Source organism: Trachurus trachurus, assembly GCF_905171665.1.
Source record: "Trachurus trachurus genome assembly, chromosome: 12".
Taxonomy (NCBI): Eukaryota; Metazoa; Chordata; class Actinopteri; order Carangiformes; family Carangidae; genus Trachurus; species Trachurus trachurus.
Window position 1 is genome coordinate 16,362,276 of NC_139908.1, and position 17,733 is coordinate 16,380,008.

General features: G+C 40.0%; 2 protein-coding genes across 2 annotated transcripts; one reads left to right on the plus strand and one right to left on the minus strand.

The window, feature by feature from the left end:
• Positions 1 to 550: 550 nt before the first annotated feature.
• On the minus strand, positions 551 to 6,406 carry ndufa8 (NADH:ubiquinone oxidoreductase subunit A8). Its single transcript, XM_083983193.1, has 4 exons — positions 6,220 to 6,406; positions 4,080 to 4,243; positions 1,974 to 2,139; positions 551 to 1,072 (listed from the first exon to the last, which is right to left on the minus strand). The coding sequence occupies exons 1-4, from the start codon at positions 6,268 to 6,270 to the stop codon at positions 935 to 937; spliced, it is 519 nt and encodes a 172-aa protein (XP_083839319.1). The 5' UTR covers positions 6,271 to 6,406; the 3' UTR covers positions 551 to 934.
• Positions 6,407 to 6,682: 276 nt separating this feature from the next.
• morn5 (MORN repeat containing 5) lies at positions 6,683 to 16,926 on the plus strand (the record flags this gene model as incomplete). Its single annotated transcript, XM_083984030.1, has 5 exons — positions 6,683 to 6,729; positions 6,851 to 6,998; positions 8,919 to 9,030; positions 9,287 to 9,418; positions 16,808 to 16,926. 5 exons carry the CDS (start codon positions 6,683 to 6,685, stop codon positions 16,924 to 16,926), a joined length of 558 nt encoding a protein of 185 aa, XP_083840156.1.
• Between the last annotated feature and the right edge of the window lie 807 nt (positions 16,927 to 17,733).

The following is a 17,733-nucleotide window of genomic DNA, read 5'->3' on the forward strand; positions in this document are numbered from 1 at the left end:
TAGTCCAGCTTTGATCTTGGACCAATGTCCCGGTGGTACAGTACGTGAGTGTGTGTGTGTGTGTGTGTGGGCACTGGCACAGTCCTCTAACGTTCCACAGGCACAACGTGTCTTCGAATCGGCCTCTCATCTCCTTCTATTCAGGGTCATGAGTTAACGCATGTGGATGCGCACGTGTGCCGGCAGCAATAACATACTTTGCTGTGCATCTCCGATACGACTCCTCTTAGCCTTCTTCCAGTCCAGGTCAGAGGCAGGAAGTTGAGCTGGGAGAAAAGGAGGAAGCAGAAGCAGCTCTCTCTGGCTGCAGGTAGCGACCCTGAGCCTTGACCTCCAACCTCAGCCTCCATCAGTCTGACAATACACACTCAGACAAAACACAGATGTGCAAACATGGTAGTGTTGCCTACAATTTGCCGATAACAAAAAAAAACAGCATCTGGCACCATGAAACCTCAAATAGCTGTTTCTTTCTTATGTTAGGAAGTGTTTAAAACTTTGAAACTTGCATCTAAGGCAACTATTTTAATAAAGACATCAAAATCCAGCATTATAATTTATCTCTTTATTATTTGACAACAATAACAGCATGTTGCATTTGTTCACTCATTACATTTACATAAGTGGTCAGGAAAGAAATATGGATTCATTGACTTTGTTCACGCAATCATCCATCCTTCCTTCCTTTATCAAACTGTTTGACGGTGTTGGAGGTACAGTACAGCTGTTGGAGACACTGTCAGGACATGAGCTCTGTCCAAAATCAACTCTCAGACCTTAAAAGACACAGCAATGTGCCAAAACTAGCATCCTTAATGCTTGCGCCTGCACATGAGATTTAAACCCTTTTGAAGTATCACTGGTCACATGTTGTCGAGCTGGTTTTTGGACAGAGCCCATGGCTGTGGAGGGTGTCTGACTTTGTGGAGCCGCCTCACCAGCTCCAGAAGAATAACCTGCTGCCATGTTTGGAAGGCTCCAGTTTTCCCTCGATGGCCGGGTTGGGCTCTGGACGTGGTCTAGAGTGGTAGGGGTTCTCAGGGAGGGGTCGTGCGGTCGCCACTTTGGTCACCTATAACAGACAGGGAAGATGTGGGCATGGTAAATGCAGTGAAAACACAGTGAAACATGCTCACTATTTGAAATTCAATGTTTTAAAAAGACAGATTCTTCCTAAATCCATCACACTTAACTTGAAACAAGAGTTACAACATGTCTATTAGATCAAACTCTGAACGGCCAGTAAGTCTGTTGCTGGAAATCTGGTAAGAAATGAACATGAACCTTTTCCTATAATGTCATGATTTACATCCTTTAAGGTCTCCTTGCAAGTCTTTCTCCATCACTCTCCCCTGTTGCCGTCTTGCTGTTATCTTTCTCCAACACCAGAGATCTTCCCACCTGAAAGACTCACCCTCCATCACGTCTCTTCCCAAATTTAGTTTCATTTTCCAAGAGTCTTTTCATTTGTTACATGGCTGAGAAACTGGAGAAACTCAGCCAAAACATGGACAGCCAACCTGCATATTTTTCATTTCAGCAATTCAGATTTCTGTTTTGTTTCCCTGCACGTGCACGGTTTGCATCCACGAACAATAGCTCTGCCTGGCGAGTGCAAAATGGCCAGAAAGTTGATTACAGCCATTCATAGCTTTCCAGGTTTGTGTCCTTGTCTTTTCAAAGACCACAGAAATAGATGCCCGAAGCATTGTCAAGATCAGTTTTGGTCTTACTGTGATTTCTGCCAATTAACACTTGCCAGTCAGTTATGCAAACCACCTTAAAAGATGGCAATTTAATGAAAAGTAAACCCTAAGCAAAGCAGCAAAAAAGACATGATTTCTCTGCTCGGTGCTGTAGCTGAATGAGACCACTACGCAGATGCAATCAGAGGCTCTTCCACAGCCCATAATCGCCAAGAATAGAGCCATCAACCCAGCTGCTCACATTGTGAATGCGCAGTCAAGTCTCACCTTAGACAAGTCTCCCAGCTCAGGTCTCTGCCACCCCAGCTTGTCGAGGACGCAGCTGTCAAAGGTTTGCTGCTGCTTACGGCAGTGACGCAGTTCTCCTAGGTTCGAATAATCCAGACAGGTCCAGTAGTCCGTGAAGGACTCGGCGCAGTTGCCCTTGATTTGCCTGCAAGAAATTGGTGTAGACATCTCAGTTAAATATGCAACAGCAGGAATAAAACAGTATTTCCCATGCATGAGCAATAACTCAACCCCAAAAATACTGATGAGATATTTTTAAAGATATATCGGTTCAGGGTGATGATAATTTGTTTGTTAAAGGGGACTGATTTAAACACAAACATATATCATTGGTGGTGAGACCGATAAACAGTTCACATCCATCTTTATTAGCTCAACCTGTCCAAATGCAGGATTTGACACCAAACCAATTCAGGTACTTTTATCAAGCTGTGATATATAGGACTAATCAGTCTCCACTGGTGAAATAATTCTGATTGCTTTGGGCAGGTTTCCCTCCTGGAGGTGGCTGGCAGTTGCCAGAAGCACCCAAGAATCAAACCAGGTCCCAAAGCAAATTACAGCTTTTCTCAAATCTTTCCTCATTATTATAATTACAGGCACTTCTCTTTCACAGCGACTCTCAGTTTATCTTTGGGGTTAGAGGGCCAGTTATTTGCTTTTGCCTTTGGATTAGAGGTCATGTGTTTTTTCTTTTTGTTTTGTTTTGTTTTTGAGAAACAGAAGCACAACTTGTTTGAGACACAAAAAGACTCTGAAGCACCTTAGTCGCTGCATGGGAATCAGGGTATAACCAAAGCTCTGTCTAAAACACAGACATAGTAGTTAAGAGTGAAAAACCCCAGACCACTTCCTCAAATAGCCCCAAGTGGCTGTTTTATAGACACAACAGGCCGTGTGGTTACTCTATAATATTAACATTCCTTTTTTCTGCTGGTCATTTCATAAAGAAAGCAGCGTAAGCAGCGTAGTGAAAACGACAAAGATCAAACCCTGGCTTGTTGATTTTTTTCTTTGTGTTAAAGGTCACGTCTTATTCTTGAGACAAAAAAAGGCAGAAAACCTGTTTGTTTTTAAGGAAATTATTGATGAATAATTAAATGGCTTTGCCGGAATAAAGACCGAGTTGTTTAAGTAATCCAGATGATGCAAAAGTACAAACAGCTGTGAGATTAGTACTGTGACAAAGTTCACTTACATAATGGAAAACATTTTTCAACCTTTTGGCAACAGTTTAGGAAAGTTGAACCGAAAGTTTGACCAAAAACCTGTTGTGACTATTTTTGCTTTCATGAAGTTGACCCAGTGTTCAGGATTTTGCACTCGTGTTAATGTATATTTATTGATCCTTAGCTTTCCTCTTGTATTTATATTTACAGCTAAAATTGTCTGCAAATGAATGTCATCCTTAGACACCTTCATATACACTGGAATATAAAAAGTAAAACATGTTACCAAATATTTTCCCCAATTTCTTAAATATTGGTCATATATAGATAATAGAGATAGCTCCTGGACAACCTTCCTATCCAGCTACAAAACCTCACCACTCATTCAGTGTACTTAGTGGAAACAGATGGAATAAAGAGTTTATTAGCAGAGTAAGTCACAGAACAGGAAACCAGAAATCCCGGCTTTGAAATCTTCTTTCTGTGTAAACAGCTGTAACCTCTGCAAAATCAAGTGACCAACAGCAGTATTCACAACTTCAAAGCACCTATCCTGACCACATGTCCATCATAGGGAAGAAATGTTAAGACTCTGGACCACAAACCTCTTGACCACAGTTCCCATAGATTCTCACACTGTGAACTCAACTCTGCAGCTGAATGTGGAGTCTAGCTCTGACCACCAACACACTAGTTTCTGAGGTGATAGCAGAGTGGCAATCTTCTTTAAAAACGTCCTAGCAAATCTCTCAAGTATCAAATACACTGCTATCTTACAGATTCTCCTTCAGGTATTCACATAGGTTACCGACATCTAATAAGTCAACAACTTTTGTAATGAATCTATGGAAAAAAAAAAACACACACATTGTACATCTTGTTTCAATAAGTATTTCTACTTATGAGTATGTGTTACCTGAAGAAGTTGAGTGCACACTCGTTGACTTTCCTCCCTTCTTCTAGACATTTCCTGGGGTCCTTCTCCTCCCAGCGACAGAGCATGAACTCCTTGTTGGGTTTGTCGCACTGGGAGCCATAATGGTGGGCAGCAGCCTTCAGCACCGCAGAGGACACATTCACCTGGCAGAGACAAGAAAAAACAATTAACTTAGATATTCTAAAATATAAAGTTGTGTTTATACCCCTGTCAGACTTTGTAAAAATATGAGATGAAAAAAGTTATACTAACAAATGACTTAACATAACCTTCAATGTTATGTTGCACAGTGGATTTGGCTAAAACTGATGGCAAGATACATGCAGCATGTTACCAGAAAAGTAAATATTGGACAATAATTTGAATTCATCAGCCCAGAAAATTCACATGGGATACACTTGGAGTTTCCAGCATGACAATGATATAAAACATCAGGCAGAGAGTCATCCCAGCAGTGGCTACAGCAGCAAAATGTCAAGGTTGTGGAGAGGTTGTCAGTCTTCATCCGTGATATAACTGAACAACTTGGAGAAGGTTTCTAACCTGGAGTTCATGCCCGCTAACACTCTAATGTTTATGGGACTTAGAGACCCTTTTCCAAGAAGACCTGGCCATTTTACAGACAGAGAAATTACTTTATTAATATCTTAGATGGTAAATAAGATGTCACCTCCACACAAAGACAGCACACATACAACAAGGAAACATAAGACTACAAGATAGTACAAGATAAGTGCAAAGCATCAACAACACACAAACAATCCAAAAGCACCTCGGTATCACTAGTCAGGCACTAGGAGCTATTTATCTCACTAAAGACATTATGCAGTGGATGGTCCTTATTTTGCAGGATGCTCCTGAGTTTCCTTCCTACTCTCTCCTCCACCTATAGTGAGTCAGGAGGCAAACCAGTGATGGATTTCTGCCTTTTTTTTTTTTTTTTAGCTTGTTGATCCTATGTTACTAAAGGGATATTATACTATTCAGTTGTTCTGTGTTATTTAATATGGCACCTGTTGCATTTTAAACGTGATTAACAGAGCAGAAGAAAGCATTTGAAGATTGTGTTCAGTGAGCAGTTTAACAAGGTTCCAGTACAGAGAATATGTATAAGTGCTGACTTTCAAGGTGCAACAGAAGAATGTAAACCCTCAAGCACTTTCAGGGGATTCAATTTACATGACCACTTTTATCTTGTTGAAAAACGTTGTCAATTTAATGAAAGATTATGACATTTAAGAGGCAGTTGTGAGGTCTCAACTGTTATTACAATATTTTCAACTCCAGTGGTGCTAACAGGTGCATGAATTATTATGAAATGTACCACACATCTGTGCTAAATTGTAATAATACTACATATAATGTGATATATTACAAATGTATCAAAAGTTATTCTGCACTTAAAGTCAATTTTAATCTCATGCACTATATCTTAAACTGAAGAAAATGAAGATACAACAATATAATGGTGGTTATAGTATAGTTAATGGTGAGGAACTGCGGCGCAATAACAATGACATTTTTCAACAAACCAGTCGTATGACAACAATTATAAACAAAAACTACCTGCATGCATATGGTTCATTTGATGATTGGTTGGGTTTGGTATCTAAAATATTCAAGCTGCAGCCAGCTACCAGCTGACTTCCAAGGACAAGTTCACTGTGCCAAATAACACTGCTGCTGACATACACCAGCCATTTGTTTGTTATGGGTCAACTACTGTGAAGTTACTGTGGTCACGTAAGGACGTAATGCGCACTATCAAAAGAGAAATAGTAAAGTTGACGATGGTCACCTGTCAGTCGTCTCTCTGCATCGCCCTGGACACATACTTATCCCTCTAATGCTACTTCATGTTGACATGGTGGCTATCACGAAGTTGTCAGAATATTCACCAGCTCAAACTGTATTCAGAAATATTCACTATTGCATGTATTATACATTTGGACTGTTTTACTAACGCCGACTATTGTGAAGTCTGGTAACTCCAGCAGCAAAGGTTATTAGTTACTGACCAGATCCTAAAGCCTATGGCAGCTAGCGTTAGCAGCTAGTTAGTTAGCATCTTCTGCCTCTCTATGATCTTCATTCAAGCTGAACAATAACCGCTCCTCACCTCGTCCACCTTCAGCTCCTGCAGCGTCGGGGCTTCCACCTTTGTGGGCATGGCTGTACAATAAATCAAACTCGCAGAAAGTCAAACACCGCAAGTGAAAAACATTCAAGGTCCTCGTCGAGCGACGAGACCGTGGAGAAGGTCAGTCTGCTGCTTTCCTCTGTTGCTTGCTGCTAGCCGGGAGGCGCGCTCTGATGACGTTTCAGGGAGCGCGACACAATGCGGCCGCATGCGTAGTGGAAAAAACGGTGAAAACGAAAAGGTTTAACACATTTTCAGTTTAGTTTTGGCAAGTTTTACTTCGAAATTGTTTTAAAAACACAGCGACAGCAGTCCACTTTTCTGTATCCCGGGCATTTTAACCAGGGACCTCAAAATGTTACCATCAATGCTGGACTGTTGAAGCGTTGCCATGGCAACGGCGTTCCTTATGTTGCTGTTTTGCCAAGACGACGGTATAATAATGGAGTTTACCGGGAGTAGATACAAAGGAGGCACAAAAAATGGCAGGTAATATGAATATAAATGTTGTATAACAATTGGAAAACAGCAGGGTCCAGACACACTGCCAAATTAGTCACTCAAGCGGTTCATAGTTACCTGAAAGTTGACCACCTCTGCTCTCTCTCAGGATGGAGGGAAAAGGAGAATATACCTTCCCCACAGAGACCAAGTATGAGGGAGAGATGAAAGACGGGATGTTCCATGGCAAAGGAGTGCTTCACTTTCCAAATGGATGTAGATATGAGGCCACTTGGGAAAACGGCATAGCTAAACAGGTGAGGAGTTGTGAGCATATGTGTATGTGTGTGTGTGTATGTGTGTGTGTGTGTATCCCTGCATGTATGTCACATTATATGCATCCACTTGCAAGATTGTGTGTTTCACATTGGTTATAGTCAATATCACATCTGGTCCCTTTTAGCAATCACTCACCATTACTGTTGTAGTTATTAGGTTTCTCTCCCCTTTTCCTGCATGAAGCTGTAGTCTCTCCTGGTCTGATGCAATCTTCCACGGGCTTTGCCACAACAGAGATCACTCCAATTATTATCATCAATGCAGTTGCGGTTCATCTGAAATGATAGCAGCTCTGAACCGTGACTAACCTTGGCCCAGACCTGCCTGCACCTGCATCCATGCCAGCCCAAGAAAACCTGCTTCCATTCAAAATAGCTAAACCATCCAATAAACTCAGAAATTTAAACTTTGGTAAATTATATTTGGTAGCTCATATCTCATTATGCAACTTGCACCTATTCCTTCAAACAATTCTACTCAGCCTGGGGTTTTTGGAGTCCACACAAGTATTTTTTTCTCTCTTTTGTTTTCATATTTTAGGATAGGAAAAACATATAGGTATTTCATGTTTCAAAAAAAAAACCACAACTACTGTGTTAAAGCTTTATCAAAAAGCACAGGAGATAAAAGGACTGCAACAAACAAAAAACAACCTGTCATGTTTAGTGCATATAAACAGACCTTTTTCTATCACATTTTAAAATGTCATAGCCTGAAAAACACAGGTGTAACTGATTACCTTAATCAAGGTCCATGATCTTGCTGCTGTGCATACTGATTCATGGCTTCAGTGGAGCTAAACCATCGTTATTGCCATTACTTACACCTGTACTGGTCCTGCCATGACAGGTCTGAATATCTACACAGGAAAAGGTCGTTAGATAAGACCAGGCTAAATCTATTACACTAGCTGAATTACAAATTCTCTTCTCTTCTCTTCTCTTCTCTTCTCTTCTCTTCTCTTCTCTTCTCTTCTCTTCTCTTCTCTTCTCTTCTCTCCTCTTCCCTTCAGTTGTATATTTGATCTCTTACCAAATATGCACAATTAAAAAATCCATCTTATAAAATCAGATCCATTTAGTGCAAAGTATATTGTTGACACTAAATTGAAAATGTTTTTGTTATGTGTCCAAAACACAAAATTACCCAACATGTATGTTTATTTAAAAAGTCAGTTTTCATTGTCAACACACACACACACACACACACACACACACACACACACACACACACACACACACACACACACACACACACACACACACACACACACACACACACACACACACATATACATTGTGTCAGTTCACCCAACATACTAAAAGACACATTTTTCCACTTAACACTACTGGTACAATGCAGGCAGTTTTGGTTTCTTCTGCTGAGGTTTTCAGATATCCATCTCGAAGTTTTCGGCCTAAACCCAAAGACAAAGGAGGGAAATTTAGACTCTTTTGTGGTGCTTAATGTACTGAAAAGTGACATTTGAAAACCTCACCAGCAACTTATCTATCCAGAAAACATGTCTCGGGTACATAGGATAACCTCCAGACCTTGCTTTCAACAGTTTTCACTGGAAGTACTTTGTGCCAAAGAAACAATCCCAACAGAAAACTGTCAGCAGTAAGGTCTGCGAATTATCTCGAGTAACAGGGACATTGTTTCTGCTGTTGAGGTTTTCAGATGTATTTTTTTCATTGCTTTGAGGAAGACAAATGGAATTCTATTTGCTTCCATTGTACTGGGGTGGTTTCAAGATGCGGATGTTGCAAAATTTTGGCTCATGACACTGAAACTATGCATGGCCAGACACCACTAGATTAAGTAGGAATATTTTTTTCTTTTAGGTTCAAGTCTATGGAGGAATGATGTATTTTTCATTTTTCCTTTCTTACAAGGGATCTTATACCTTTGCTGATGGTCTGCAATACCAGGAGCAAGACTGGGACTACTGCAATGGTTATGACAGACGTTTCTACAGTGAGAGGTGCAATGGACTCAGACCTGCAGGTTGGGATCAGTTTATTTGTTCTCATATTCACTCATTCAGTGAAATAATAATTTATCCCACTTGGACAGAAACACATCACATCTTTCATTTTCAAGAAAACACAATTAGAGTAAGAGAAATAACCGCCAAAACCAATTGTGAGGACTAAGATTTAAACCCAAAACCCAAAACAAACAAAAACTGAGACACTCCAGTTGATATTAGTAAACCATCATGAAAATAGTTCAGCATGAAATGTCTGCCCTTTCCATTCAGGAGAATCTCAGCTAACTGATCTGCATCCTCCACGTGTCATTCCTGATGGCTGTTATGATTGTGGAGATGGTTTCTATGACCCCAACATGAGAGTTGTCACATCCTACACAGGAAGATTCCTCAGGAATGCAGGTGAGATAAGAAATATCTTGTTAGTATCACTGTTGTAACCTTGTGACACCAAATATGATTGGTATGCAGGAGATATAGTGCACATGTAACCCCATACTTTTATTCATGCTAACAATTATCCCTCCAACCTAAACATAATGTGAACTTTTATTATAATTGGGGTCACCTTAGCAATTATAATTTTAAGAAGAAAAAAGAAGGCATTACCTGACCAATACTATCATCTACATATGAAGCTGTCATTTTCACAACATCTCCATCATAATTAAATAAAAACTTCCCTTTCTTACATTTCTTCAGTTCATGCACATTTTTCCATTAACCTGATGCCAGATTGACTCAATCTGTGTAATGTAATGTCCAGACATCTTGTGGTGCCAAAGTAAATAAGAACGATTAAAGTCAAGAGCAAAGACAAAATTACTTTTCAAATTAAGCACAGTTTTATATCCAATGAAACATCTTGTCTATGCAAGATTGCAGTATTTTAATATTTTTATATTGAAACATAATAAATCAGCACCACTTGTTTCTATAACTGGTCAAAACTAAGAATAACATTAATCCAGTAATAAGGTCACTGTTGTTTTGGCCTACATTTTCCAATTTGCAATCTACAGTACACACATGCGTTAGCGTGTTCACAAAAGGCATGCCATTACACCTACATAGTAAAACTAGTTATTTGCTATACATGCTCTTGCAGTTCCTTTGTGTAGAGGCCTAATGTGATTGGTTCAGTTGTTGGACTATAATTTTGTATTATTCAAGGGACCAAATGCCTACTGGCCTATACCTCAGGATAATCCCCTGTTAAAAGCCATGCACCCAGCTAAATTATTACTGAGGGAGTCATTGCTGCCTCCTTGTCGTACAAGATAGATGCTCTGCATGTGCTTTTCAACAGCTCAACTTTTTTGAGAACAGGCAATAGGCTTCACTGAAGCTACTTGTAAACATGGTGAAGTTCTTGAATTGAATTCGCTTCAGGCAAGATCCTCTGTCTATGCCCATTTTTCAATAACTGCAAGTCTGAAAGCGTATATTGTGGCCATATGGGAAGGATTTGATAACGATGAACCTACGGAGTGATTTTAAATGGATTATCCCCTGATTCTCTGATGGAAGATTACTGCTACGAGCAATCTGATAAGCATGCCTCTATAGACTATTTTAGTCATTTCAAAAAGTTTTTTGTCGTTTTTCAAAAGTGGAAAATTCAAGACATGTTTTTCCATTGAATGAGTGCCCAGTTTTGGAAATCTTGACTTGAAGTGAACGCGGTTTGTCAGGTGTCCACAAAGCAATTCGCAATTTCTGATATCCTCTGCTCGTCATGTCTTCTTGTCATGCCTGTACATAATGTTGTGAATGATCAGGTTTTCATCATCAGCTTTTGAATCAGATTTTTTTGTGTGTACCTGGGAGCGGGGATAATGCAGATCTACATGGCAGCAGCCTTGGAACAGTTTCTAAATGGCTTTTGGCTAAGAATGGGTCCAGTTTCATTGCTGTGTATCAGGGGTGTTTGACATTATTATTTCCAGTCATACTAACAATATGGTTAATGGACAGATTGCCATGAAAGTTTGTACAGGCATCAGAGGATGAATACTACTGCTTTTGGTTAACCCCTAACTTTTCAGGGCTGCCAGCATGGCTGCAGACTCACTTACTGTGGACATGTGCTGTGCAGTATCTTAACAAATTGCATCCAGGGTGTTTTTGCAAGGGGCTCTTGCTTGTAGTCGCATTTCTGGTATTCCTCAGTTGTTTAAGAAATAAGACAAGGTCCAACCTTAATGGCTGGATTTTCATCTTATGATCCCTGAATCTGTTTTATTTTGTGTGTGAATGGATTTGATGGTTTTTTACCTTACAAATGCCGACATGTGTCAAGACATGAGCCCTGGCAGAAGTCGAGGTATGACTCATAGGCTCCCTAAGGTAGAAATGTAATTTTGGGCAGAATATTTGTGTTCAGATGAGCTACTTGCAACATAATACAGATTAGTTCCACCAGCACACACAAATCTCATTTACATATGTGTAGAGACAGAAGGAAACAGAGGAAAGAGTCCACATCCTCACCAGATGTCATCAGCATGTGAGAGAAGACAAAAATATGTTTTGTGATTTTCCTTCCTTGATGCGGGTTGTTCATCATCATCATTATACTTCTGGTATTGATCAGTGGAATGATGGAGGGAGAGCGATAGGGAGGAAAAGAAGAAAAGAGGGGGATGACAGGGGAAGATTTTTTGGGGGAAGTTGAGATGAAAAAGAAGAGGAACCGAGCACTTTCCAACAATGCCCTGACTCTGTTTTGATTTAGATAAATATGGAGTCAAACAGGAACCATTTAATTGATGTGTGCCTTGTTTTTTCCACAGTGTTTATGTGTGTAGAGAAATGTCTGTGTAGCTTGTATATATATCTCATACACTGTGTGCTCTCCTTCTTGCCTTGGTATACAATTCTTGAGAAGAATGCTCCTGTATCCTGTATGAATTTATTTTTCAACCCTGGGAGGTGAAGGCACATTTGTCAGAGTGGGTGTGAAGAAAGAATTTATTGCCTCATGGCTTCCGCCCAGGATGAGGGCTGCAAGTATGATGGGACACAGGGAAGACCCACCCTCCCAGTGGGGACGTTTGCTGCTGCAAGGAAAGAGGAAGGAGCTCCACATGTAATGGTCACGACTGGTGGATGTAGGACAAGGGAGAAGTAAGCCAGTGAGGATGGTGGAGACAAAGCTTCATATCTAGGAAAGTTGCAAGTCAGATGCATATGGAACTGTTTTCAAATGCAGATGATTCAAGTTTCACCCTCTGGAACTAAATATCGTTGCTTGGAAATAACAGGCTAAACTCCACTCACTGGCCAAAGCTGACCTATTGCAAAGTCCTGCCCTCCTTAGTTACTGTTGCTAACTTGGACAAACAGCTCTTCTTGGCAATGTGCCAAGCAACGAAACAATAGGATCTGTTGCTAATATTCCCCAAGAGGTATAGAGTATTTTTGGAATTGAACCGATTTCTTGTCATCAAGGAGCTGCTGATATGCCTTGCATGTACTGTATGAAGGGATTCGTTAAGAGAGCTGGAACACCATGTAGAAAATGGGAGGATATATGAAGGGGAGATGGAGAAAGGTGGCAGTGTCAGTTTGAATTATTAAGTGGGAACCTCTGGTGTGCAAAAGGTTCAATAGTAAACTGTGACATAACTGGAACACAAACTCTCTCAACAGTAACCCAGAGTGTAGTGATTTTGTTTCTACATGATTTCCTTCAGATCATTAGGCTAATAACTCATAATTTAAGTAGGGGCCGCTGTAGCTCAGCTGGTTGGAGAGTTTGGTCACTGGTAACCTTGAGCTAAACATTAAACCCCAAACTGCTCCCCAAGTACAGGTCACCTTGCATAAGAAATGATAATGGGAGGCCTGTTCAATGTACTATATCAGGCTTCTTGTAAGTGGTCCACTCAGCTAATAAAAAAAACATTTCCCTTTGACTCATTGGTTTAGGGAAATGATTTACATGGTTTAGAAGAGCTGTTAAAGGGCGTTGTAAAGTGACTTTCCAAGCAAAAGGAGCAGTCTGTGGAGAGATGGCAAATCCTCAACTGACACATGAGCCCACTCAGCTGACTTTGGTCATAGATTCCTGTCCTCTTGTTTAAAAGAAATTTGTTTTGAAAAGCTCTTCTCTCCTAAATTGCCCATCAAATAGGTTTTCCGATTAAATTTGAGAGAAGAGAATGACATTCACTGACAGAATCGTGCTACAATGTCAATAGGTTTAACAACCCTTAAGATACAGTGTGAGTCACCACAGTCATCGTTTGACAAAATTCCGGGATTGATTTGGAGAAAGGACTTCTCAGTAGTTATCAGTGGATTTTATGAACAGTCTGTTGGAAGTCGTTGTCGGCCAAGAAGCACTGAGATAAGTGGTTTTGATACAGAGTCACCACCTGAAATACACAGAAGATTAAAAAGAGAGAGGAATGTGTGAGTGAGTGTGTGTGTGTCTGTCTCTGCGATGGTACAATGAGTGATTACAAGTGGTGAAAGATGAACATTCAAGGCCCATCACAGACTTTGTTCCTTGATGATGTTACTTCACCATCATAGTAATGAGTCATTAACATGAAATACAGCAGTTACTCATCTCTTCAACCTCTCAGTTGGCATTTTAGATGAACTGGCAGACTAATCTATGATCCCGAGGGTTATTTGAATGTTTATGTTTTGTGGCTTACTAAATAGTCTAGCATTGTATAAACACATATATTTCTATGGAAAAACGAAAACACATAATTATCATTTCTCCTTGGTGGCAGACAGCAGGTGTTTTCACCTCTGAATTAAGATAAAATTAAGGATGGCTTACAGGTGAGACATTTGATTAAATTGTCTGTTGGTAATGGAGGGAAAGCTATTTAAAATAAGACAATTAAAATCTTGAGGATCTCTTGTAATATAAACACAAATAATTAATGCTTCATATCATGTTACGCATTTGACAACACTGCTTGTTAAGCATCTAATGGAGTTCAGGGATTGAGATTTGAGTCATTTTCAGATTTGAGTCATGATTTGATTTTGTTTTTCAGATTTTTTTTTTTATATTAACATTTTTATTGTGACATGAAAGCATTACGGCAAATGTTTCCACTTACTGCCACCTCACTCTGCCATAGTCCTTAAAAAAAGAAACAACACAATGAAATGATTAAATGTTAAAGCTGAAACACAAACATTTAATCTGAGACACAAATCACATAATCAAACAACTAAATGCAAACAACTCAAAATGGATTTCCCCCAAACTTCAAGAGGCACATAATTTAACTTCAGTTTTTAATTGCTGATGAAGATTGTTTCTTAAGTTTTGAGGTGCAATACAAAACATTTGCATTACTCTGCAAAACTGTAATCAAAGAACAATAAAGGGAAAGGATACATAGGCCACATCTGCACAATCAAATCTCCACCATTGGCTGATTGAGTCTGCTCTGTTATTACAAACAAACACACACACACACACACACGGTCAGTTATGTATATTCTTTTCTGGCAACAGGCAGCAGCACTCGGCAGCAGTGCAGGAGACTACAGCAGCTCCAGCAGGGGCCATGTGTTGCCATATTGTTTGTAGCACTTTCCTGTTTCTGGAATAACCGCTTCCCTTTGAAACTCCGCACAGAAAGAGCTCCACACTGAAAACATTCCAGTGCCAAGGAAAACACCTCTGGTGACCAAACCACGGCCCCTCCCTTTGTCCTCATCCAGCCGAGGTGTTTCACAGACAGATAAAATCAGCCGAGGCCCATGGGGAGTGGAACAAATCCTCACGCTGCCTTTCCTGAAACTTTTTTTTTTCATACATTTGAGACAAAAAGTCACCATATAACAAGATTCACAAGTCAATCCTGGGAGCTGTGACAGATGGATTAATTATTCCTAAAATCAGAATCTGGCCTTCAAAAGCAAGAAACCCCCCAAATTTGTGCTGTTTTCAGTGGGGTGATCAAGACACAAAACCGAGGGCTGCTCTGTTAGTAGTGAATTGGAGACAGATGACTTGTACATGTACGTCCGAGTGTTTGTTTGACTTTTACATTTAGGTAAGTTTGATTCACTGCACTGCCTCCAGTTGGAAACCACAAAATGTGTTTATATTAGCATATAATGACCATGCAGATTGCAACATGAGTATAAGTCCTTTAAGCTGAACGCCTTGTCACTATCAGTGGCTCAGGTCCAGTTTGTCTCTTGATGACATCACAGTTGTACCTCCACTATTCACGTGAACACTATACATTATAGACCTCACCATCAAATCAGTAGATTGCAGGCATCTCTGATGCAAATCACTGTAGTACAAGAAAGCAGATTTGTGCTTTTGCTAATTAAGTCATGTGTTTCTCTCTTTGTGTGTATGTGTGCCTGTGTGTGAGTGTGTGTGTTAATTCACCACCATTAGGCTGGAAGGAAACACTTTTCCCTCAGAGTGTATTTTAAGGATTAAGATAAATAGACTTTAACAAGGTGCCATTATCGCTTCCCCACACTCTCTCTCCTTACATTGAACAGTCCATGCAGGTCGGTCCAGCCCAGATGAGTATCAACTCTTTTAATAAACAGTGCAGCAACTAATTTTAAAGTGATGATACAGGTTAAATCTTTTCCTAAAATCTGTCCCTGCCTGTCTCATTACTTAACCCAGAGAACCACAGACATAATGTGATTTTATTAATTTACTTGTGTAATATAGCAGTCTATACAATTTACAAAAACTGGTAATTCCAAATCACAAAAAAGTGTTCCTGTCCTCAGATTGCAGGAAATTACCTAAAGACACCAGCCACCTGTGCCCTCAAATAACTCAAGGTGCCAATTAAACATGACTTAAATCCTTAGATAAACGCTGCTATACAATCTCAAGAGGGCAGAATTACAGCAAATATGAAAATGCCCCCAATCTAATTATCATTATGGCAGGTTGTGGTTCGTGTCTAAATGAGGTCAGTCGCATGGCAACATATAGGCCTCCATAATGACCTCTCTTCCACTGACACGTGCAACACAAAGACTGACGGGAATGTTTTCACGGCAGCTGCCCGCGTGTCCGATATGTTCAATTGACCTCCCGATCGGAGCAGGTAGAAAGAGAGTGAGACAGGCAGAGAAAGAGAGGAGGGCTGGTTTGTAGCTCAAGTGGCTGTTAGCGTCGACGCCCATTGCTGGCAATTACACACAATCAGTCCGGGAGCTCCAGACCTGCTCCTCTGTACAATGGAGCCCCGCGCGCAGTGGAACCTGGGGGTGAGGCCCGCGAGCCGCTCAAGTGCGTGCAGCTGCACGCGCTCCAGAGAAAGCTCACTTCCCCTGCAATTAGCTACTCATTTCAGTTTTAACAATGAAAAACTGGTTTATTATCAGCTCCTCTGGCAGTCGTTTCGGTTAAAAAAAGATTGGCGTCCATTTTTGGGGTTATTATTTATTGGTGTCTGAAGTGGCTCTGAGAAGTTATTTTCTCCTAATTGTCAGGGTTATCTTGATTTGACGAATTTACCCGAGACTTGAATGGCACTTCACGGTTGCAGCCTCGCGTGTAAAATGACCTACGGTTTAATTATGCCGGCTACTTGTTATTACAGATTTGATTTGAACGTTTAAAGTGAGTTGAACAGAGTGAATACAGATCCTAGCTGCAGCTCTCTTTACACTCCAGTGTCCAGTCTGTGGCCTGTTTCTGTTTCCTTCTTTAAACGCAGGTCAAACGTTTAGAAAAACAAGTGTGATCATTTGAACTCTGTTTCTAGTATCATTACCAACAAAACTTCTCAACAATTTCAAATTAAATCTTTCCACCAGATGACTCGGAACATGAGTGGATTGTGCGCACTTGTCGGAAAGCGTGGGATGAGCCTGCTGGCACTGATCCTGAAAAATCTGCTGCAGTGAGACCTGAAGACACCAGCAATGTTGAATAATACTTTTTTTCCTGAGCTGCACATAATAACATTTTCTTTTTATTGATATTAAATCTATTGCAAATGTCTTGCCATGATCTTGTCTTTGATTTTGTGTGAGTGAAAATAAGTAATAGGTTCATTTTTATTATAGGTTGTTATTTATTTTCTTTTTCAGTGTGTGTGTTTGAGAGAAAGCAGGAGGATCTGAGAATTTTAGGAAAATGTGTGTATCCAGTTTTTCATCCAGTTTTATAGCTGAACCTCAATTTGAAATGTGTATAATTGAGTTTATTCGTTTGAAGTAGAACCCATCCATGTCCACAAGCACATTAAAGCTTGTATACAACCGTTGTTTCTTTCTAAATTGTGTTTAGGCGAATTAAATATTGCTGCAGGGCAAAAGTCTAATATAATTTGTCCATGAAAAAGATCATGTTTTAACTTGAAAAAAACAACCTGAATTGACACTGATGGGATTGCAGCAAAAATAGTTATATACAACTCTAAATCAAAACATATTGGTTTGTATAACTAATAATTTTGATTTCTGCATGCATATTCAAAATCATTGTTCCCACATACAAGATAATATTTAAAATAAAAAGTCATGAAAACACAACATTGCCGTCTGAGCCAGTGACCAGCTTTTGTTCGGTTATCAAGTGAATATTATATTATCAAGGTATGAAATTATGAGTTTTTAGGTGCATGAAGACACATGCTTGTTGCCCAATATGAAATCAAATGTCTAGGCTGTTTGCTAATATGCAGGTTAAGATAAAAACACACAGGTCTGCAGGTGAGGATAAAAACCAAACGACTCTT

Excerpts from the sequence above, each read along its gene's own strand:
- ndufa8 (XM_083983193.1), bottom strand. The coding sequence starts at position 6,270 with ATGCCCACAAAGGTGGAAGCCCCGACGCTGCAGGAGCTGAAGGTGGAC. Across the intron at positions 2,140-4,079 it reads TGTGCACTCAACTTCTTCAG|GCAAATCAAGGGCAACTGCG; the intron begins GTAACACATACT and ends AATTTCTTGCAG. Across the intron at positions 1,073-1,973 it reads AGCTGGGAGACTTGTCTAAG|GTGACCAAAGTGGCGACCGC; the intron begins GTGAGACTTGAC and ends TGTCTGTTATAG.